Source organism: Miniopterus schreibersii (assembly GCF_964146895.1).
Source record: "Miniopterus schreibersii genome assembly, chromosome: 4".
NCBI classification, from domain to species: Eukaryota; Metazoa; Chordata; class Mammalia; order Chiroptera; family Miniopteridae; genus Miniopterus; species Miniopterus schreibersii.
The window spans coordinates 29380203-29403829 of record NC_138105.1 but is presented as its reverse complement, the minus strand read 5'-3'; the positions used below and the strand labels follow the sequence as shown (position 1 = coordinate 29403829).

Below are 23627 nucleotides of genomic sequence, written 5' to 3'. Positions count from 1 at the left end.
AGAACCCACGGTCTTTGAAGAGGTCGAAGAGGTTCTTCTGCAAAGGAAGACGGATTAGGTGGATGGAAGCGTCAGTTAGATTGTACATTCCTGAAAGACAGGTTTTTTTCCTATCTCCGTTCGCTTTTCCCATCCCTGAACACATGTGCGTTGAATTACACTATTGTGGTGAGGGAAATACTGGTGGGAAGGTTTCTCCCCGTTTTCCTGGAGACGGGCAAACTCCTGAGAGGAGCTCGTGGACAGGACTTTCGAGATCTCCTTGGTATTGCCCTGCAAAATGGTAAGCCCAGCTCAACTCTGGGAGTTGTGCGGCACTCTTCTCAGGTTTACGGTAGCGCCTCCTTTCCGCAGCACGGAGGCGGGGCGATTTGGGGGTAGAGCGAGCCGACAGCGTGGGCCGGCGCGGGGATGTTACCTCTGCGGAGTAGGGGCTGCCTGCGAGCGGTGCTGGTCCGGGTCGGCGGCGCCTGGCTCTCGGCCCGGCCGCGCGGCACCTCAGGCAGCCCGGGTGGCGCGTGGGATTCCGCCGCTGGAGCCGGCTTGCTGAGGGGCGAGGTGGACAGGTTCGGGGGCGTCTCGGTGCGGCTGGGCGCGCTCGACCGCCTGGACGCCGCCGCCTTCCAGAGGGGCCTGCATGGCAAGTGCCTGGGCCGAGGGCCCCCCGATCCCCGGCTGCCAGCGAAGTAACCGGGACCCACACGCCTGCGGGGCACCGAGCCCAGAGGGCGCGCGTGATCGCACCCTGGTTCCCCTGCCCTTTGCTGGGAGGTCTCTGAGGCGGTTGGGGGAAATGGTGACGATCCTAGACTCTGCCCCAAGTTTCTGGTCCACCGTATAGCGTGTGACTTTCACCTTGATCAGATTCTGTAAACCACCTTTTCCCCTTCGGTGAAACCGGGTGAGAGCAGCGCAGGGGGGCGCCGAGGCTTAAAGTGGATAAAGGGCTTGAAGTGCTTAGCACGGTGTCGCCCAGGAGACTTTGACGGTATCATCACTTTATTACTCGCTGTTCTGCCGGGCTCCTTGCCCAGACTCTCCTACACGTGGTGGAGCAGAGGTTCCTCGTGGTCATATTTGCACTCAGATCAGACCAGGGGCTGTGGCGTTAAGACGAGTTCGCCTGTACTTAGAGGACAAGGCTTTTGTGATTAATCAGGGAGGATGTGGGTGGCTTGTCTTCAGTGAGAAAACTCCCCTCTCTCTGAACCTTGAGTTCAGTGATAAGAAGGAAAGTTTGGAAGGAAGAGCCTTCACTTTGAGAGAAGCAGCCTTGATTTGGTGGAGCAGCCTGTTTTTCAAACTGCCCTGAGGCTCCTTATCAGATTGAAGGCAGAACACAGAATTGCAGCCAGGGAAAGATGCTCACACTAACAGGAGCTTCAAATAATCTCATTCCTGTTGAGCAGTATGGCAAGTGAGCATCTATGTGAGTATAATCGAGCTGGTTTTTAATTTTTTTTTTAGAATTTCTATAAGAGTTTATTTGAGCCAAACCGACTACGTCGGGGAGCAGGACCCCAAGTGCTCCTATTTCTTTATTCATATTCCCAAACGACTTATTTCTTCTCATTTTCTCTCCTGCTTGTGAATAATTGCTGACTCCAGCAATATCACCAGTAGAAGAGTCAATGTTCATCCTCTAAAAAGTATACAGACATGTGGCCAGATACAGGTTCTTACTGCACACACTTGTCACTTGTCAGTGACCAATCAGGTAATCAAGGCCCAGGTGACCTCAGCAAGGCAAAGCAGAAAGGGGGCTGGCTGGGTTTTGAGACACACCCAGATTTCAAGTTCCAGGTTCTGTCATTTGCTTTCGCCAGGCATTTAGGCATTCCACCAGCAAAACGATTTGTCTCATAGGTTGCTTATGTGAATTACACCAGCCCAAATTACTTTACTGGATAGATGTGGTGGTCCAAGATAAATTATATGAAACTTATTTATAAAGTAGGAAGTACCATATACTTTTTTTAAAAATAAATTCTGTTGCACTTTAAATTGCTAGACAGTTTTAAAAACCTTACAAATACTAATTCACTTAATCCTCAGAACAACCCTGGGAGGTAGGGACTATTCCTCATTTTAAAGATGGTGGTACCGAGGCACAGAAAGATTCTAACTTCCCCGGCTCTAGAATCTGTGCTGACTGCACTGAACTGCCTCCAAGAGCTACTGCTGGTTTTGTTGCTATTGACTCAATCAAAACTGAATGGCACTGCCTATAAAGAAAAAACAAAATAATCTGAGGATCACATGTGCCCTGTGTCTGTCACTGTGTTAGCCACACTGTCTTTACAGAATTTTCTAGAACTTGTATACATTATTTAAACCACCTGAAATTTATAAATTTTAAAAAAATGATGACAGAACTCTCAACGAGTAAATAGAAGGCTGTAATACTCATTTATAAAGATTAAAATGTAGGTCTTATAAGGAACATTAAAATGGCACTTTATTTTAAGTCAGCTGATTTGTTCATTCTACGACTATTGAGGACCGATTATGTGCCAAGCATTGTGCCTGGTGATATGAATATAAAGGTCACCTCTGTACTGACTATTCACAAGGAATTCAGTCTGGTGGGAAAAATCACTTAAACAAGGTGGTAATGATAATAAAACATGGTACTTCCCACGCTGCTGGTGTGACCAGGACATTTTGGGACCCCCACCCCCATAGATAACTAGTCTGGGAAGCAGATGCTTAAAATGGTTTCCTGGAGGAAGTGACATCGTGGGATGAGTTTGAATGTATTCCGCCCCTCTCACTGGCAACCACTGACATTTTATCTTTGACATTTCAGCTGCGATACAGCAGTGGCGATCGGAAGGCAGAATAGCTGTCTGGCTGCACGTCCCCATCCTGCAAAGTCGATTTATTGCCCCGGCCGCCGCGCTGGGCTTCTGCTTTCACCACGCGGAAGCGGACTCATCCACGCTGACCCTGTGGCTGGGAAAGGGGCCCAGCAGACTCCCTGGATACGCGACACATCAAGTGGGGGTTGCAGGTCAGTTTCTAACACAATAATCAGTGTTAACTTTTTAGAGTTCCCCCAATTTCTTCTGACAGCTTGAGTGATGGTTTATCCTCATGGAAAATTTTGATGAAATGATTATCCCTGGGACTATTGCTAGTGCTTTGAAAGGAAGAGGGCAGCTCCGAGCACAAGCAAGTTCAGTCTTTAGTTTTCCAAAGGATGTGTTTGAACATGTTTCCCACAGATATTTGAACTTCACCACTCAAATAATAACACTGAATGGGGACCAGGGAATAAATTCATAGTGGTAAAACATATTAGTACTAATTATGTGAATTTGTAGAAAAGATAACTTAGATTGGATTTAGGATAAAGCAAACCAGCTTTTTAATGGTTTGAACATTACTTCTTAAAGTCATTTACATTATTGTGCCAAACCGTTGTTTAAAATAACAAAATATAAATATATTATAGAATTTCAAAGTTGCCGATTAGCTTCAGAGACAGTCTTGAAAGGCCTTGGTTTAGGTTAAGACTGGTTCTCAAATTGTGAAGTTCATCAAAATCACCTAGAAAGCTTGTTTAAACAGATGCCAGGCCCGACCCCCAAGAGTATGATTCAGAGGATCTAAGGTGGGGCCTGAAAATTTGCATTTCTAGTAAGTTCTCTGCTACTGCTGTTCTCTTTGAGAACCAGGGTTAAGAACATTCCTAGATTTCCAGAAAAACTAAAATAGTAAAGAATCCTTATGACCTAAAATAAATGAAAGCAATAACACATGTTAATTAGTAACTTAATAATAATTTTATTTGCCTTCATATAATTTATAAGTTTTTTAAGGTAGCGTGCACCTTTGAAATCATTTAAAGAAGTTATTCAGGGATGTCTAATGTTTTCTCTGTCCATGGTCTCAGGTACAGACACTCGGAAACTTTCCTTTCAGCTCTACTTCATAAGACTACTTGAGAAATTTGATGACAGCCTCACACTTCATTAGAAAGTCGTACAGATGGTTGTCCATTCATTGGTACAGACTAAGAGTTTCCAGTCATTACTGCAGAATTGGTACTATGTGCATAAAGAGTGTCCCACGAAGGACTTATTTCTATCTAAGTACTATATTTTGTTTTGAAGTTAAGATATACCATAGGAGTTCAGGGAATGAGATTCTGGAATTTGACAAAAATCTTGAATAAGTAGAATTTGAAGTGGTTTGGGGGGATGGGGACAAGATAATGTAAAAATTTGCTCTAGAAAGGTACAGAGTTTTTTAGGTGAAAATAGTTGACATTTATCACAATAAGCAGCAGAAGGTGGGTGTGGCTGGTGGAGGGGATCAGGACCCAGAATATGCGACTTTGGCGTATTATTTTGAGCTGAAGACAATGGAGGAACAGGAGGTACAGGAAGGTTTCTCTGCCTCCCCCTTTCTACCTAAAAGTAAGGTATAAGTTTCTTGTACCAGAAAGGAGAGAGCATTCTTATCACCTGAGACAGGAGTTGACACCAAGAATAGTCTGTTCAAACTAACTTACTAACACAACCCTTGTATTCCATTAGTTCCCCCCATATGTTTCCTAGCCATTTTCCCACAATTTATCTCCCCTCATCTAAACCCTTTTTTTTTTGTCTTATCATATATCCACAATTTATCATATCGTTCTTGGTTAAAGTGGTCTAACTGCTTTTCTGGAATTGTCTATTATATCACTTCACCTCTACCCCAGGCGACACAAAAATGTTAACACCAAATAAAATTTGTATTTTTCCCTATTAATCTGTCTTCTGTCAGTTTAATTCACAGGACCCAGACCCAGAACCTAAATGAGTAGAAGAGAAATCTTTTCTACCCTGCTGGTGTCTGCCTGAGTGCCTTTAAATCCACTGGCTCCTCTCCCTTTATGCTCTTCCTCAGGGCTTTATTTATCTCACTCTTTAGAGCCAAGGTTTCTGCTCAAATACTTCCTCAAAAAGCTCCTAATCTTCCTGTCTAAAACAGAGTCCCCCCACGTCAGTCCCATCATTTGTCCCTTTATCCAGCTGTTTTCCTTTATAGAACTTATCACAATCTGAAATTATATTATTTCACTTATTTAATTTCCCCCACAATAATATAAACTCCATGCAGGCAGGTATTTTATCTCTTGTTCACCACTGTATCCTCAGGTTAAAGACAGCATCTGGCATGAAGTCAACGTGCAATAACTATTTCTTGAACGAATGGTTGGATAGATCTTTAGTTGGAAATGGCTGCCCTCTGAGAACACAGCTGTAGTGTGGTGAAGGGGCCATGTTGCTGTGACAATGTCTGCTGGAAACCAGGCCCACTGGATGTCAATCTTAGAGCTGCATGAATGTGGGCAGTAAAAATGATGCCATTAGTCATGGGATTATTGTGAGGAATACCTGGGGTAATGTACATAAAGCACTTGGCACAGTCTCTAATGATAATAATATGCTAATAACCTCTGTTTAATCTCTGATCTCTTTAGATTTAACTTTTACGTTGTGACCAGCAGGGGTCGCTCACACTGTGCTTTAGGGCTGCTGAGTTTATCTTTGGAATTTTTTGCTCATGTTTATATTGAATTCACTAGGGAAAAGTTCAATTTGAATAATCACAAATTATTAAAACTTAAGAGTAGGTTTCCTTGGCATTTCTTTGGCATTCTGTCCTTTGTAAAATCCAATTATAGTTTACGTTTCCTAATAGAGCCAACATTAATGTTAATTATATCTCACTTAGTGGTTTTCCTTCTTACTTAAAAATACTTTGTTTTCATTTCAGAGAAAATTGCTCTTCCTTGTGCTACACACACCTATCCCTTTCTATATTTTATCTCCAGATAGCATTTATCACCTTCTCATGTTCTATATTATTTATTTTGTTTGCTATCTCCTTTAGACACACACACACACACACATACAAATTATGAACCCTGTGAGGATAGGGAATTTTGTTTTGTTCATCATTGTATTGCTATCACTCAGAAAAGTGCCTGACACATAATACTACATATAGAACCTATGTGTGTTATATACAGAAACTCAGTAGTGAAAGAATGGATGGAAATATAGAAAATATCTTATTAACAGTATTTTCCCACATTATGTAAATACAATGTTTTTAAATTATATCATTTAAAGGAACCTAATACAAATCATTGAAGTATTATAAAAGACCCAGGATTGCCCAGAGAAATAGAAAAAAAACAACTATTTTTGAGTACTAACACCTAGCCAAATATTTAGTGTGCTAGTCAGTGCATATGATGAATGAATAAATAAAAGGAATGAACTAGAACTTAAAACATATATAAAAGAAGCAAGTGTTCCAAAGGAATATACTGGTGTGTTTTAAAGCTGTGTACATACGTAGTAAACAAATTTAAGTGGCTTCAAGGAGGTCTTGAACTGAATATTGACATGTTTAAGATTTGGATCACCAGGGGACACAACCCATGTTCTATACATAGTGATATGAGGAATACAAATGAGAATGGAAAAGTCAACTCATTAATTCAATAAATATTTGTAAGCACTTAAAACTGTCTGGACACTAAGCTAATACTATAAAAGGATAAAAAGATTAATTTAACTGTGTATCCTCAGAAACAGACAATCTAGAAAAGCTTTGCAGACGATTATCCTACAGGGCAGCATATGCCAGATCCATCACTGGTTAAAAGAACCTGGGTAACCAAGCCACCAGCTTCTTCTTGGAGAGAGTACATCTTCATGGATGAAGTGGTATTGAATTAGGCCTTCAGGATGGGTAGGATTTTAATGACCATAGAAAAGGATATGGGAGTCTTAAGATGAATGAAATTAGTATTTTTCAATTATCTTTTATTTTTTTGCCCCCAACAGGAGCTGTATTTGATGAAAATACTAGAAAAATATTGGTAGTCCAAGATCGAAATAAAGTAAGTCGCTTTTGTTTATAACTTGCTTTCTAAATGTTCAGTTCTCGCTAGAGAAAAATAAAATATTGAAATTTTTATATGGTCAAGGAATTATAGTTTAAAAGTTATTTCTAAGCAGTTATGGATCATTTGGCCATTCATTTAATCCATAAATGCTTAGGCAGGCCTTGAAAATGTCAGGGTAACCTCACTGTCACTCACTATTTTATGGCTACAGGAAAATTATAAATGGCTGTATTTAATTGGGAAGACAACTTTGTTTTCTAACAGACTATCAAGACCCTCTTCCATTCATCCAACATTCATAAACTCCTACTCTGAGCCAGGTGCTGAACACACAAAGATTAGTAAGACAATACCCCTGTTGTCCTGCATCTCACTACCTATGGTGAAAGCAGTCATACAACAGATGGTAACAATTTACTTTGCCTTTAAAAAGCCCCTAAAGAATTCTCAGAAGAGGTGACATTTAAGTTGGGTCTTAAAGAATGAGTAGGAGCTTACCAGGAAAAAAGGGGTAGAAAAACAGACTGAGAAAATTAGAATTTCATACATAATGGCACAGAGTTTAGAAAGGAGCTGACTTGGTGTCTTAGTCCGTTCAGGCCACTATAACAAAAATACCGTAGGCCGGGTGGCTTGACAGCGAACATTATTTCTCACAGTTACGGATGTAGGAAGGCCAAGATCAAGGCGCCAGCGGATTTGATGTCTGGTGAGGTCCCACTTCCTGGTTCATAGACATTTGTCTTCTCACTATGTCCTCACATGGCAGAAGGGACACTGGAACTCTGGGATCTTTAATAAGAACACTACTCCCATTCACGAGGGTCCCACTCTTACAACAGTCACCTCTGAGAGACTCTCCCTTATAATACTCTCCCTTATAATCACATTGGGAGTTAGGATTCAACATATAAATTGTGTGGGACGGGCATAAACATTCAGTCCATTGAACGCAGTGTGGAAAGAATGGCAAAAAGTTCATTGTGGCCAGGAGTGCAGGCAGTGGTAAAATATGTGACCTGAGAGCTAGCCTGGGAACAGAACGTAAAAAGCCTTGTATACCAAAATAAGAAGTCTAGGCAACCAGAACCAACAAAGGTTTTTAAGAGAACAAGTGTTTTCATGATCACTCAGGAGTAAAAAAATGAAAGAGAATAATTATTTTGGTACTTTCTCAGACTTCAGTAAATATTGGTGGACAGAGTCAAACATTTTCCCTATATGTTTTTAAGTTTTAAACAACTGTTGGCAATGATAGCTGAAAATAGTATCACACATTTCTCAGCAATATTATCTAAAAGCATTCTCATAGTTATAAGTAACTTTTGAAATTTTAGTTACTGCAGGATCTCTGGCTCAAACTGAGTTTTATCAAAAGAAATTTATGGAGTATATTTGAGTATTTTGTGCCTGGCCCTCAGTGAGTCCCCTCTTCTTCCTCCTGCCTTGCAACCTGTTGGTGGAGCCTAAAAGGGAGTCCCCTGGCAAAGCAGAAATTGGTTCGCAGGATCCCAGTTCTAGCATCACTAGGCACAGTATGGAGGGTGAGTTTAGAGCTGAGAGACAACCATAGCATCAGCTTATTAGAAATACACATTCCCAGGCCCCACCCCAGACCTGCTGAATCAGAAACTCTGGGGATGCTGCTCAGCAGTTCATGTTCACAAGCCTTCCAGGTGATTCAGGTGCACGGTCAAGTTTGAGAACCGCTACACTAGCACACTGGGCACACTAGCACTCTGGGCTCCAACTCTTCCTTTGCTGACTTGCAAACCTGCCAGTGATTGGCTCTTTCAGAATGAGAATGCATGCTTTTCAGAATCCAGTCATGTCCCTGTGCTTCTGGGCAGCTGGGACTGGCAGAGGCTAGAGACAAACTCAGATTACATAGGACTTTGGATTCTATGTGGGTTATGTAGAAATGATACTATTGGGGCTTCAATTTTTTTAAAGATATAAGCAGAGATCCGAGAGCAACAAAATATGAAAACTGAGTATTCATGTATAGTTCAGTGTTGTCATAAAAAATATAAAGTGTGCCTTAGCTGGTTTGTCTCAGTGGTTAGAGCGTCAGCCCGCAGACTGAAGGGTCCTGGGTTTGATTCCCACGCATGTACCTCAGTCACAGGTCGGATCCCCAGCCCTGGTGCGGGCGTATGCAGGAGGCAACCAGTCACTGAGTCTCTCTCACACCAGTGTCTCTCTCTTTCCCTTTCACTCTCTCTGAAAAGCAATGGAAAAAAGATCTTCAGGTGAGGATTAAAAATATATGTATATATACATATATACATACATATATATACACACACACACACACACACACACACACACACACATACATATAAAGTGTGACACTAAGTCATATTTAATTTCTGTATTTTGGTGTTAGGTGGAATTTAAGCATAAATGACAGCTATTAACCATAAATAATTAGCTCTCTTTCCCAACATCTGAGCCAGTTCGCCTCCTTTAAGTGCCTCCCTCTGCCCGGACATTGCTGTTCAAGCGTTTCTTGTAGAGGAAAGTTTAACCCTCACCACAAGCATACGCACACACTCAGACACAAAGCTAAAATGATACTCAAAATGTGTCCTTTTTCCTTTCCTACCCATATATTCCAGTCCTTCACCCAGCCCCATGATTTTGAGAAATAAAAGATCTAAGTGGCTTGATTTTGTAAACTGGGTGTTATAAAAAAGCCAAGTCCAGGCCATGGACCTGTTCGCTCACTCACTGGGCATTCCTGAGTTCCTGTACTGACTGCATTGTAGGTTCTGTTCTAAACACTAGGCAAACATAGTGAACAAAGCAAAGTTCCTGTGTCTGGAGCTTATATTCAAATGGATAAGATACAAATAATCAGCAAATGAATAAATAACATATAAGGTGGTGGTGTTAAGAAAAATACAGCGGTACAGGGAGAAAGAGAATGGGCTCGCTATATTATGCATCAATTTTTGTATGCCCCGCACCTAGCACTCAGTAAATCGTTGTTGAACAAATAAACTTATTAAGAGATCTCTGTGGCAGCTTCTGTCTCATTGGTAACAACAATAATATTGTAGCTAATGTATTTTCTAAATACCGTGGCTCTGAATTCTGAAAAGTGAGAATAGCATTAAAACTAGAACAATGGAAATAAAAGATAACCAAATTTCTGTCACCTGATCGAGTTGGAGTAAAGGAAGAACATGAAGGTCAAATAATGCAAGAGAACCAAAAAGACGAGGCTAGCAGGGCCATATCCTTTTTCTAGGTTCTGGAGATATGGCTGAAAGAAATTCAGCCATACCTGGGGGTTCTGTTTACACAAACTCCTGGTTCGGGTTTCAGCAGCCACGCCCAGGGAAGTTTCTGAAGCTAATCATCTGCTTAGGGAAACAGAAAATGTCTATGAGGTTAGAAAAATGAAAAAAAGAATCAGAAAATAAATCATTCCTATTCACCCATCCTAGAAACCCTAAACAGACTGAGTTAGTCTTCAGGACAAGCTTTAAAAGAAACAATGCTATTAAACTTGAATTGCTTTAAGAGAGAAAATAACTCTGAAAAAATGCATTAAAAATAATACCCCTTGTTGATATCCAAAATGCCTATTTCTTAGGCTAGCAATTCCTAATACCGAGGAAGAAGGGGTTTCAGAGTGATAGATGGGACCACCCTTATGTCATCCAGTCTTCTCTCTTCCCTTCTTCCCTCCACACGGACACCCTCCCAAAACATCAGACTTTTAACTGGCAAATGCAGAGGAAAAATTTGTCATAACATTCAACATTCTGAAATATGGAACTACTGTGAATATGGTTTAAAATCACACATTTTCATACCTTTTGTCATGTGTAAGAATCCGATACACCTGAGGACCTAGATGCCACCCACTCAAAGCTGGAGGGGTCATATAAGTGAATGTTGGGTAGCACCCAACAAGCATGAGCACTTTGAGAATATTTCTTTTAGAAGTGAGTGGAAAATTCCTTTTGTGAGATTAGGGGTAGAAGGTTCATGGAATTTTACACTTGAAGCATAGAGATGTTGTGTCTTTTTTCACAGGAAGGGAGAATGAAGATGAAAATAGATAATAAACTCAAACTGACATTTATCAAAACTCGTCCTTACCCCTTCCTCAGTAATTTTTCCCTCATGAAACAACATAGTGGAATGACAGAACTTTAGTAAGTCATTAGCATAACCCACAAGTAGCAGGTAGATACAAACACATTTGCTAGCAAACTTAAAGTTCAGTTAAAATTCACGAGCCCTGTGGAAGTCTCAGCTACAAATTCTGGTTGGGTTACACAGAATATTCTAGTGAGGTCTGAAGAAAAGAGCAAGAAGTATATGAAAAAGCAGCAAGTGGTAGTTAAGGATTAGTGAGAAAATAGATAATGAATTTTTAAAATTTCTTGAAAGATGGATAGCATCAGGCAGCCTGGATTTTTACTGAGTTTACTACACCCTAGCTGTGTCACCTCAGCAAATTATTAAGTCTTTTTATGCCCTCAGTTTCATCACTTCCAAAATGGGAACAATAGTCCCTCATGGGTTACTGTAAAGTTTAAATGTAATTTTTTTTTTAATTTTTTTATTGATTTTAGAGAGAGGTAGGGCGAAAGGAAAAAAACATCAATCTGTTGTTCCATTTATTTATGCATTCACTGGTTGATTTTTGTATGTGTCCTAACTGGAGATCAAACCCGCAGCCTTGGCCTGTCAGGACGACGTTCTAACCAACTGAGGTACCCGGCCAGGGCTAAATGTAATTCGTATAAAAACATTTAGTGGTGTCTTTAACATAATGGACATCCAATATACATCACCTAGTATTTGTTTTGGTGATGATGATGATGATGTTGCTCAACCCAATTAGTGGGGAATATTCTTTAATATTAAAAAAGAAGATATACTCATCTCTCCATTGATCTGATCTACATTAACCAGGTTTTCAAACCATCTAACTTGGGCCTTTCTACCTGCCACTTAGACTAACCACAGGCTGAAGCTTTTTGCGGGGGAAGGAGGAAGCTTTTTTAAAACAAGCTCTTTAAAGCTAACTGGTGCCAGAAAATGTCACAAACTACTCACCAGCATAAAAATATACTTAATTTTTCCATAGCTAAGGTTTGTGAGATAAAGAAAATCAAATTTGTGTGAGCTGTTTTCAGTCCTTATATCTAGCATGTTCCCCCTTCCAGTAAGTTCGTATCTCCAAATTTAATCAACAGTCAATCTCTAATTATTTGTCATTAAGTCTAGGTTAAAAAAGAAGTTGGCTTTTATTGTTTTGGGGAAGCATTTGTATCTCTTGTTAGAAATAGAATTTATTGTGGTCAAGTCCAGTATCCTATTGGACAAAAGACTGCATCGTTTCTATAAAAACATAGCTTCTGGAACCATTTCAGAATGGAACTCCCCAAAGGCAGTGCATTTATGTAGATATCCTTAGAGATATCTTTCTATATTAATAAAATAAAACATAATATGCGTTGTAAATTAACCTCAGGTCTGAGCCAGACACAGAAGGGTGGAAAGCCTGAATTATGTACCCACATAATCAGCAGTCTGTGGAAACTCTGGGAATCGTGCCACTGGTCTCCAACCTAGCATAGTTGGGAAATGACACACTCTTAAAGAAAGCACCCATCCAGGAAATGAGAGGGTCACAAAGCACACCAGGAAAAGGTCCATAAACTTATTTTATGAATGAAGAGTAGAAGGTGTCCTGGCTCCAAGCCGAAGCGCCTTTATGACTCTCACTCTTCAGCTTCGATCGTGGTGATGGGCAGGTGTAACAGACCTCTAACAGGAAAAATACTGTCCCATGCCATTTCATAATTATTTTTAATCAATTTTCCCCATGTTTATCCCCATTCCAAGATCAGGTCTTCCCACCTGCCCCTCCCCACCCCCAAAAAAGGTGCGCCAAAAAACCCCCATAAACTTAATCAGTTTTATTCACACTATCCATGAAATCATTAACACAGAGAACAAGAGAAACCATAAGGTTAATATATCTGATTAGACACACAGTACAGAAAATAAATGTGAAATTAAAAATAGTATACTTCAGTGATTACATTTATACTGTATTTTCTACTTATTTATAGCAGCATCTGTAAGATTCCTCTATTTGTTAATAGTTAACTAGCAGCAAAATTTTTTAAATTACACAAATTCAGTAGATGTTTCCCTTCACTGTTTCATTCATACAGAATTTATCACATTAACCAAACAAAACCACTTCTATTTCCCAAAGAAAACAGTGGGAAAAGAATTCATAAATTACCAGTTCCCCCAAAAAGAAGGGAGGAATGAGGAAAGAAACTGGAAAAAATTTACATGCAATTACCCAAAAATACTCTCAACAACCTTGACCAATACGGGTGAGTATTGTGGGCCTCCATGTATGTGTGTTAGTGAGTAAAAGCTGTGTTGACTTTTATTTTCTGACTTTATACTGCAGTTGAAAAACATGTGGAAGTTCCCAGGGGGCCTGTCAGAGCCTGGAGAAGATATCGGTGTGTATCTTACGTGTTTTCAATGGGCCTGAAAATGTTGAGGAAATTCATGTGTTTACTTCTTTGCTCTATAGTTCAAAATAAGACTAAATTTTCAAACTGGTTCAGACTAAGTAAAAAAATTTCAAAGAGGTTACCTCAGGGCTAATATAAAATTAGCAACAAAACTTGTAACATTAGAACTTATTTCCCTTAGTATAAAAAAATGCCATCAGGAGCATACACCTGTTTTTCTCGTTAAGGCTGCTTCTAGAGTGACTTATTTGAAAGTGAGAAGTGAGAAGCTGTGGATATACATCAGTAAAGCTTAGCATTGAGGACTATTTTGGATATGACTAAAATTGTTGGAATTAAACTGTAAGAAAATACAAATTCTTGACCGTTTCATCACACAAGGTTGAATAGTAACTTTTAAATGAACTTTAAAACAGGTATTATTTATAAAGTCAATTATAGAGCAGTTGTGATGTAATTCTTCTCTTCTTGAAAAATTTATCTACTATTGTGAATAGTCAGAAGCCAAAACATTGTGAAATATCTCAGATGAGAAAGTCTCACATGAGAGAGGTAACTCCTTAAAACAATTACTGAGTTCAATATTGAAGACAGGGAAATTTGAAATAAACTAAGAATTCTCAGTGTCACTGATTTTATAGGAAATAGATGAAAATATAAACTGAGTTTTCCTACCTATGCCTTACACCTCTAGTCAAATACAGCCTGTCATAATAAATCAATAGATAATTCATTTGATACCAGTATCATTTCCCCATGAATTTTTCCTCAAAATGCATGTCCTTGTTCTCTTTAGCCAACATTTATGTGAACAGTTTCCTAAATTATCTTCAGATATTTTATATAAAAATGTATACATATCTGAAACATGATTTTTTAAAATGTTACACAGATTAAAATGCCCTATACATAGTATACAGCCAACTGTTAACAACCAGTAAGAAAATTTATTACATTCAGATAAACCCTAGCAAATTCTGGCTTTTAGGTACTTATTGACCCAGATTCTGCTGGGTCTTCTGTTGAAAAAAAAGAGGATTTGGTAGTGGTGTGAGTGCGGGAAGAGAAAGCCATTTATTCTCAAACCTAATTATCTTCCACTTTCCTTATGTGATGTATGAGAGCACGTGAGCTAGTGAAGCTTATGTTTGCATCTTCACCCAATCCACACCCGCAGGAAGCAGGCTACAGGTTAGCTTCCTCTCCAAGGAACTGACTTATTTCATTTGCATTCATTTTTCTGGGTCCTCTGAATTTCAGATATACTTATATTTAAATGTACATGAAGAAACACATTTCCAAGTCAAATAGTTAGGTTTAAGTGTACTCCAGAACCCTTCAAGTCCACATAGTTAAGAATTTACTACTTTTTAAAGTATTTGTGCTTGTCACAACAACCCACCCATCCAGAGATCATAGATACACCTCAACCATGTGGAAAGAAGAAAAAAGCAGCAGTTGGCATTCACCATACTTTCTTGGCATAGTATAAATTAAAGCTTTGCCTCAGAATGATAAAACCCCAAAAGCAGTTGGAAATGGCAACTGACAGTAGAGGCCTGAATGACTATGTCTATGCGTGGGCATTTCTGTTCTGTAATACAATACAATACCAGATACTTTTAATGATGAAGCCAAAATGTCCAAGAATTATTTGTTTTCCTTAAACCCTGTATTTAGGAATATAATATACTTTAGGAATACTGCCATCACCAATGTGCAAGCATTCATACTGGCTCATAAGTAGTAAACACAAATTAACTGGGAAACACACCTGTTTGCAGTCCTTCACTCTTTGATAATAGTAGATAAATGAAGCACTATTGTCCATAGTATCTAAAAAGAATTAAGAGGAGCATATACAAAATGGAATGCAATCCTAAGGCTTTAATATACTACCCTAGGAGTACAAAGGTCTACATGGTAAAAAATAGAGAAATTGCCTTCCTAAAAAAATCCCATGACCCTGCCGGGGAGACCCCCTGCACGGCCCAAGGACTGAACCAGCTGCTGGTCCAAGTTCATTGGTGCCCTACAGTCAGAGCGAAACACCAGGAAAACCCACATTCTGCACAATTTTTCCTATGATTTTATTTGATTTCAACCTAATCCTATCATTAAATATCACAAAATAGAAATAACAAATATAAACTCCATTTCATTATTGTCCTCTAACTAAACAAAACTCTATGACGTATTTAAACATATCTCTCAATCAGCAAAAATAAAAACATAACCCTCTTGGTTTGTCCTATGTTCTCCAAACCTGTAACACAGTAAATGGTATTTCAGTTTAGCTTACAGTACATTAAAATAACAAAGGTACAACAGAGTAAAGCACTTTATCCAGATAAAAAATTCAAAGTCATGGGTAAAATCTTTGGGGAAGAGATTTCCATCTTGAGGTGGAAGGGCTGTCTCATGCCCTGGACACAAAAGCACTTACTTGCCCTTCCAATATTTCATCTAGCCACTGCTCTGCTGATTCAAGTAAACAGACTTCCCAGGAAACACTGATTTGGGGTCCACTGCTCTGGTGACTGCTGAGCAGGGCTGATTCCCCGACTGGCCCCATCCGAGCTCCATGACATAGAAACAGGCTAGAAGGGGAACTAACTCTTGACTACTGGTACTAAGAACTAGACAGGAACCCCCATGTTTAGTTTTCAAAGTGTTTAAAGAACACTTAACCAATAGTTAAGTGAGACCAACCGATGACATGTAAAATTTAAGACTAGTGCCAGAATCTTTAACAGATTTAATAACAAATATGGATTCTATGCCAGACTGAAGATTATTTTTCTTAGTGAGGAAATTTTCCTTTTTTAACATAAATCCTCTTATGTTTTTAGTTTAAAAATGTAACTTCTAAACATGTGTAATCTGTGGCAAATGTCGAATATAAGGGGAATCAGCATGTAATTTTAAAATGGCAGACAAATGGCTTACATTTCAGAGCACCTTGCTCCTCCTATGCACACTCTGAGCTGTTGCTCAGGGAAAACCAGGGTGTAGCGTACCCAGGGAATTGGGAAGACAGTCCGGGGCAGAGCACACAGGAATGGAGACAGTGTCCTTGCCTTCCTCTTCCTTGCCTGTTCTTCACCAGTAAGATTACCAAGGTTACTGACAAGGCAAATATAATTTCCTGTTTGACAAACAAGAAAAGGGGGGCGCTAAAGGGCCTTTGAACAAAAATCTATGCAACTATGGTGCTTCCCAGGAAACTGGTGAGGAAGGCAGCGGTTTTCAGGGCTTCTGAGGGCGCTTTGGGAGACAAGGACGCATCACAGAATTCGAGGAAGCCCACTGAAGGGGTTCATCTGGATAGTTAGAAAAAGCAGCCACCAGAATATGTTAATGGCAGTCAAAATCCTGCCTCATAAATTTGCGTGTTATCGGAAAATCACCCTTCTAAAATGTGAAAACCCTGTTGTATTATACAGTTCTGTATCTCGCAAGTTTTTGGAAACCTCTGATGGAGTGACTGCAGCATCTGTTAGAGGAATGACTCTAAGTTCTTTGGAATCTCAGGAAACAAAGGAACTGCCCAAAATTCCCAAATGGGATGACATGGACTGGATAACTAGAGGAGCATAACAAACAGGTCGCAAAGGCAACTCCTCTGTGGTTTAGAGGCCTGACAGTCCCACACGCCCACCCCAGATCACAGGCAGAGGTCTGCATCCCTTCACAGTCTCTACACCCACAGCCCTACATGTTCATAGGGAAGAGTGGATCGCTTTCTCTCCACACTGACAGGTACAAATTCAGGCAGTGCTGGTGGATGACCACGAACAGGTAACAATGAGGAAACATGTAGGAACAGTAACCGCAGCTTTGCAACCTATGTTTTCACCTTTTGGGAAATAGAGCAGGAAGAGGTTAAAAATATGTGACCCCCAAAACATACAGGTGGGTAGGCCCCTCAGTAGCAGCCAAAGAAATATTCACTATTTCAAAAGCTTCTTAGGTGTACAATAGTAAGAAAATACTTTGGTATTTCAGGGTGTCCAGAAAGCACAGAGTTTATATTGAAAACTTCACTTTCTTGAAGGTTTGCTTCTGAACCTTTAGATAAGGCACTCTAACTGAAAACCTGTGGTGACTACTTTCTGAAAAATCCTCATTGGTTTGTACATCTTTCTTTCACGCAGGAGACACAGCAGTTCGAGAAGTTTTTGAAGAGACTGGTATAAGATCAGAATTCAGGTCCCTCCTGAGCATTCGGCAGCAGCACAGCCACCCCGGGGCTTTTGGGAAGTCGGACATGTACGTCATCTGCCGCCTAGAGCCTCGGTCCTTCTCCATCGAGCTGTGCCCGCACGAGTGCCTGCGCTGCGAGTGGATGGACCTCGCTGACCTGGTCAAGGCCGCCAACACCACGCCCGTCACCAGCAGAGCTGCGCGGCTGCTGCTCTACGGGCACAGGGAGGGCTTCGACAAGATCGACCTGACCATGGAGCAGCTCCCGGCCGTTTACACGGGCTTGTTCTATAAACTCTACCACAGGGAGCTGCCAGAGAGTTACAAAACAATGATAGGGGTGGATTAAATCAAATTTACACGTAAAAATTTTAGTAAATCGTACATGTAGATTAATGTGTGCCATGTTATAACAGTGGTGCACATTTCGGGTTAACTAAATATCTGACTTTAATTTTCTAATGTGTATGATTTCCATGAAGAAAATTTGCAAGTGTGCACATTTTTAAAGCCTCTTTTCGAATGGAGCAAATGTATGGAAAAGATTGTAGCACTAAGTAAGCGTTACTGGATAAAGGCAAATGCTATATAAAAGGTGGAAGTTTATACATCTTTCCAGGAATTCTTGTTGTTTTTCTTTACTAAAGCAATGGTTACATATTTTACTGTTAGATAAAAGCTTATCTAACCAGTTATACAAACTGAGCAAATCGTGCACACATTTTCTTTTTCTCTCATTAACAAATTTCTAAAATAGACCTCTTCGTTCATGTGAAACGAGATCAGATGGTGCCATTAAGATCAGCTCTTAGCAGACATTGGAAGGAAAAGTATGGCTTTCTGGCCAGGTCCTGTTTTGGGTCCAAGTTTATACTGCCCAGTCCGCTTCAATGCCACATACCAACTGGAGTATTTCCTTGACCGGTAAGTATTGTAGTTATTGGATTCCAACCGTTCAAAAAAGAAACACTCATCCGTAACACATTTCTGAAAGAAAAAGGAAGAGTCAGTAGTTGTTATTGCTGCTATTATTATTATACTTTTCATATTAAATATTTATGACAGTCCCTGCCAATTCTGCTCAACCAGCAGCAGTGCTACTGGGTTCGTCAGGACTAGCAAGACAGCAGGCCAGACTGACACAGTCCATCTCCACGGAAGGATGCAGGACAGCTTCCTTCCCTTCGGAGGCAGCCAAGGACCCTTTCTGTAGCCACCCACAGGACGGGTAGGTGTTAGGTAGCAAGGGCACACAGATGGTGTAGGAACCACACTAGTTCAGACTTGAAGTACCCCACGCACAGAGCTTTCAGGGCTGCCCACAAAGGGGTACACCCAGTACCAAGAACCACACTACACCCAGGACAACCCAAAGCTATGCTTCCAGCCATACTCATCCCAATCCAGAGGCAGGGTACCAATCTGGTCATGTTGACTTACCAGGGTTCCCATGAAACATTTATCCCAACTGTTTATAGAGGGGAGAGAATAGCTAGCTAAACAATTGTTAGATATGGAAATACTATTCCAAGTAATCAAGTCTACTAGGCTGCCACATGATGTTCAAAAATCAACTTCATGCCCTGGCTGGTGACTCAGTTAAGCATTATCCTGGGCACCAAAAGGTTGCTGGTTAGATTCCGGGTCAGGGCACATGCCGGGGTTGTGTGCAGGAGGCAGCCGATTGATGTTGTGCTCTCACATCCATTTTTCTCTCTCCATCTCCCTTCCTCTCTCTCTAAAAATCAATGAACTATTTTTAAAAAATCAACTGCAGCCCAGCCAGGGCATGGCTCAGCAGTTGAGCATCGACCTAGGATCCAGGCAATCAGGGTTTGATTCCCGGTCAGGGCACATGCCTGGGTTGCAGGCTCGATCCCCAGTCGGAGGCGTGCAGGAGGCAGCCGATCAATGACTCTCTCATCACTGATGTTTCTATCTCCCTCCCTCCCTCTCCTTTCCTCTCCCTGAAATCAATAAAGATATATATATATTTTTAAAATCAACTTCACATGGTAGCAATGATGATATATATTGACCTCTGGGTCGGGAAGGAATCAACAAATGATTTATGAACTTTAAGGGAAGAAAGGAAAAATCATTTATTTTTTATATTACAAGTATAGGTAGATGAATAAACTCATATAGAAAGCCATATAATTTTACACATATTTCTACCTCCACATATAAATACCACATGCACACAAGCCCATGGCTTTGCATTAATGAGTGCACCAGATTGCTGCTTATGTCTATACACCCAAATCTAAGAAACTTCAGGACTGGGAAAACCCACATTCAAAAGACTTGAATCTTTTCCCACATTCTCTAGTTCCAAGATAAACTAAGCAATGGCACAAACTGTCAGAAAAAAACATAAATCAATAAGGAAAACAATGAAAAGAACTGGTGTAATAACCGAAATGAAAAGTAAGGCTCTAAGAGAGACCATACATCTCAGGAGGCTAAAGTGAGGGTGGGGTAGCAGGCCCTGTCGTCAGCTTCTGGTAGTGAGAATTTTACTGGATGTTTACTTGGCTTTAAGTTTTGATCACTGTTATGAACTTTTTAAAACTGAAACACAAACTCATCTAATTTGCCCAGTTTTTTCGCAACAAATTAATGAAGCAATGTCCTTCTGATGCAAATAAAACCCAGGTAGCCTTGCAGCTCTGTGTTGCTCAGAAAGACCCGGATGTGGTAACAGTGGGCACATCCTGGAGTAATGGGGCATCTAGAGTCCATACTTTCACTCTGTCTCCTGTGAAATGTATTACGCTTCTTGTGTTGACAAAAGTTAACCTGTGTTCCGTTGTCAGTTTTCAGCACCACCGATAAAAACCTTCCTCTTTCCCTATTCCAGGTTTGAGACCAGGAGTGGACGTGAGAGGAAATAGAGTGAAAGGAAAAGTCATAGCAGTCATAAAGATAACACCGAAGGTTGTTATTGAGCGACACAGGCTAGCTCCCCAGAGGCAGACCTGACCCACATCCTCCCGTCATCAGGACACTGATAGGTTCATTTCTGGTGTTCTGTCAACTTCCAGGGCGCCCCACCTTGCTGTTGGCACTCCCTACAATGCTTGGCCTACAGGGATGCGTACCATGCCAATAATATTTGCCTTCTCTGCCAGTTCCTACTATTTCAGAGAAAAGAAACAGTACCAGGGATTAAGTGGACACTACATCATGGAACCCACAAACTGTTTTTACAGAGGTTACTTGTACCTTTACAAAAACAGTGCAGAAGGAAGGAAAGCTTGCTTCTGTGCCAAATGTCCAGACACGTAAGTTTACTAAACAACTTCTATGCACTTGAAAACAAACTGCAGTGTTTTTTCAAATGGGTGATAGGGCAAAATTCGCCTCTCAAGAAAAACAGGCGTTTCACAGCACCATGTAAGTACAATTTCAATTCTCTCCATTCTCAGTTACAAATCATCTTTGGTGACTGTGACCTCAATGTTTCTGTTAAAAGTTGATGCAATACAAGTTCTGTTAACCTTTACAAACATGTTTATAGAGCTTTTTTCCTATTCCCAATGTTCAACTGCTTACCATGTCAAACCTAAGAGAAAAGGGGGGTCTCTGGAGGAATGACATCACAGAGGAAGTGGATAAGTAGCTTCTAAGGGCTATGACATGTACCTTGCTTCAAGGCCCGATTTTATGTAGGTTGTGAGCTGGGAAATCCCTTCATTCACAGTTACTGACTGCTTCCCTGTACATCATTTTACATAAATATCACAACAATTCTGTGACATCATTCTCATAAACTCATTAACAAATGAGGAATCTAAAACTCGATGCTCTTACTAACTTATTTCAGATTTTGGACATCCTTTGCCCATGTACCTATCTCAGACCTTTTCATCAAATAAAATTTCCTTTATTTTGGTTTATTTTAATTTAAAAATAATGTTAAGATATAGAAAGCACACGGTTCAAATAGTACATTTATTCATTAATGTTTGTTTTTGTCTTCCGGGCACTGCGATTAGTCAGTGAGCAAAGCTGAACGAAGATCGTGCCTTTGTGCCACTCCAGTTCTAGCAGGTGGAGATGCCCAATGAGCAATGGGCGTAACTGAGTGACTTGTATTCCAAAATAGAATAAATCCTGTGGAAAGAGAAAAAGCGAGCAGGATAAGGGGATGGGAGTGGGAGCAGGGGGTTGTAATACTAAATAGCTGTCACAGGAGGCTCCATTGAGACATTTGCGCAAATACTGGGAGGTGAAGGAGTTAACCATCCAGACTTGAGAGCAGAGCATTCCAGGCAGAAAGGGGACAGCGGATGCCAACGCCCTAGGCAGGATCAGGCCAATCAGGCCTGCAGTGTGTGAGGTGCAGCAAGGAGACCGGGGTGCATGCCGCCAAGGGTTTGAAGGGAGGGAAGTCGGACATGAGGTCAGAGAGGAAACAAGATAGGATATTGAAAAGCTATTGTAAATAGTCTTGGAAAATGGGAAACCACTGCAGGCTTTTGAGCAGCGAAGTGGCATGACCTGACATTTTCCCAGGGTTACTCTGGCTGCCAAGACCGCACTGGGCAAAGGCAGATGCAGGGGCACCAGTCAGAGGCAGATTCAGTATCACAGGCAGACTGAGTGGGGACTCGGGCCACAGTGGTGGCCATAGGGATGAGAAGCTGTCTGCGTCTCACATAAGAGAATTCCAAATAACTTATGTATATACCTACCCCAAGGAGATGGAGCATAACCCCACATTCCTCAATGCGGACTGTGTACAATGACTTCCCTCCAAAGACAGGATAGAAATGGGGGGAGGGGGGTAAGGCCACAGTTCTCCCTGCCCTGTGCCACTAGGTCCCCGCCTGCTGCTAAATATTAGATCTGGACCTTAGGGTCGTTTCCCCGCGCTGTTTTTTGGGATGCTTATTCTTTTACAGCACTCTGATTTTGCAGATCTGGCTTATGAGGGAGTTTGCTCGGCACGAATCCAAAAATGCTTTTGCTTACACCACTTCTGAGAATTAAAAACAGACACAATGTAAGTATCAATGCTGACTATTTCAGAACAAACTCAAACACACAAATTGTGAAAAGTTAAATAGAAATTTGACCTTAATCTTGTAAAAAAAAAAAAATATATATATATATATATATATATATGTTGTGTAACATTTTATAAAATTGGTTTCTAAAGCAATAATTCTTATTAGGCAGTAGCCTTTGCACTTAATGGCATTTTCTCTCTTTAAAATGATATACATTCCTCTTTAATTGTTGCATTTTTCCGACAAATTTGATGAGTATATATCATCAATCTGGATAAGTGAGCCCTCAGAAGTCCAGTTTCCCTACTTTACTTTACATGTGGGCTTCATAGTAAAGGCCCCTCAAGTAAGAAAGTTATTCTATAGGTAAAAAAGTATGTTACTTTTACAGTAATTAAATGTATATCCTCAAAGAATATAAATAATTTTTCATATTTCACTATCATGGATCAACACAGGTTACACATACTTGAATACTTATTGAAATGTTTTGTTCCGTTACCACAGTCTACAGCATTTTATAGAAAACAATGTGGAACTTTCTAGCAGATAAAGACCAGGCATTTTTCCATTTCAAAGCTAACATTGAGGTTGTTTGGTGACTTAAACTCAAAACTACAATTACCTCACTATATGCAATTTTTTCAAAAATCCCCAATTTTGTGAATACTTAAAAAATCATAAATCCTAATATTTGTTCTGGACTTCTGTTGCTCATAGCAACAGAATTTATCCTGCTGTGGAATGGAATAAGGAGTCTGTTGTGGATTAAAGAACTCCACGTCTGCATCCAAATATAGGCTCTGGCAGCTAAATATAGTTACTCTTTGAACTTTTGTATTTTCTAGCTTCGAAGGGGGACAGACCCTTAAGAAATGTTTTCAAATAGTGAGAAATCCTTAGCCTGATGCATTTATACCATTAATACATGAAGGTGTTGGGGGGAAAAATGATACA

General features: G+C 40.4%; 2 protein-coding genes across 5 annotated transcripts in view; one reads left to right on the top strand and one right to left on the bottom strand.

The window, feature by feature from the left end:
- Nucleotides 1–355: 355 nt before the first annotated feature.
- On the top strand, nucleotides 356–18265 carry NUDT6 (nudix hydrolase 6). 4 transcript variants are annotated; one of them, XM_081135334.1, is made up of 5 exons: nucleotides 356–640; nucleotides 2810–3013; nucleotides 6855–6910; nucleotides 13377–13431; nucleotides 17604–18265. In XM_081135334.1, the coding sequence occupies exons 1-5, from the start codon at nucleotides 412–414 to the stop codon at nucleotides 17999–18001; spliced, it is 942 nt and encodes a 313-aa protein (XP_080991460.1). In that variant the 5' UTR covers nucleotides 356–411; the 3' UTR covers nucleotides 18002–18265. The 4 variants fall into 4 exon arrangements, with proteins under 4 accessions (XP_080991460.1, XP_080991463.1, XP_080991461.1 ...); XM_081135337.1 differs by having other exon boundaries at nucleotides 374–566; XM_081135335.1 differs by having other exon boundaries at nucleotides 374–1429.
- Nucleotides 18266–18351: 86 nt separating this feature from the next.
- Nucleotides 18352–23627, bottom strand: part of FGF2 (fibroblast growth factor 2) — a 44941-nt gene continuing 39665 nt past the window's right edge. The window contains exon 3 of the mRNA XM_081135343.1: nucleotides 18352–18639. Coding sequence (XP_080991469.1) covers nucleotides 18454–18639 — 186 coding nt within the window. The 3' untranslated portion in view covers nucleotides 18352–18453. The remainder of the gene's footprint in view (nucleotides 18640–23627) is intronic.

Excerpts from the sequence above, each read along its gene's own strand:
- NUDT6 (XM_081135334.1), top strand. The coding sequence starts at position 412 with ATGTTACCTCTGCGGAGTAGGGGCTGCCTGCGAGCGGTGCTGGTCCGG. Across the intron at positions 641-2,809 it reads CTTCCAGAGGGGCCTGCATG|CTGCGATACAGCAGTGGCGA; the intron begins GCAAGTGCCTGG and ends TTGACATTTCAG. Across the intron at positions 13,432-17,603 it reads AGAGCCTGGAGAAGATATCG|GAGACACAGCAGTTCGAGAA; the intron begins GTGTGTATCTTA and ends TCTTTCACGCAG.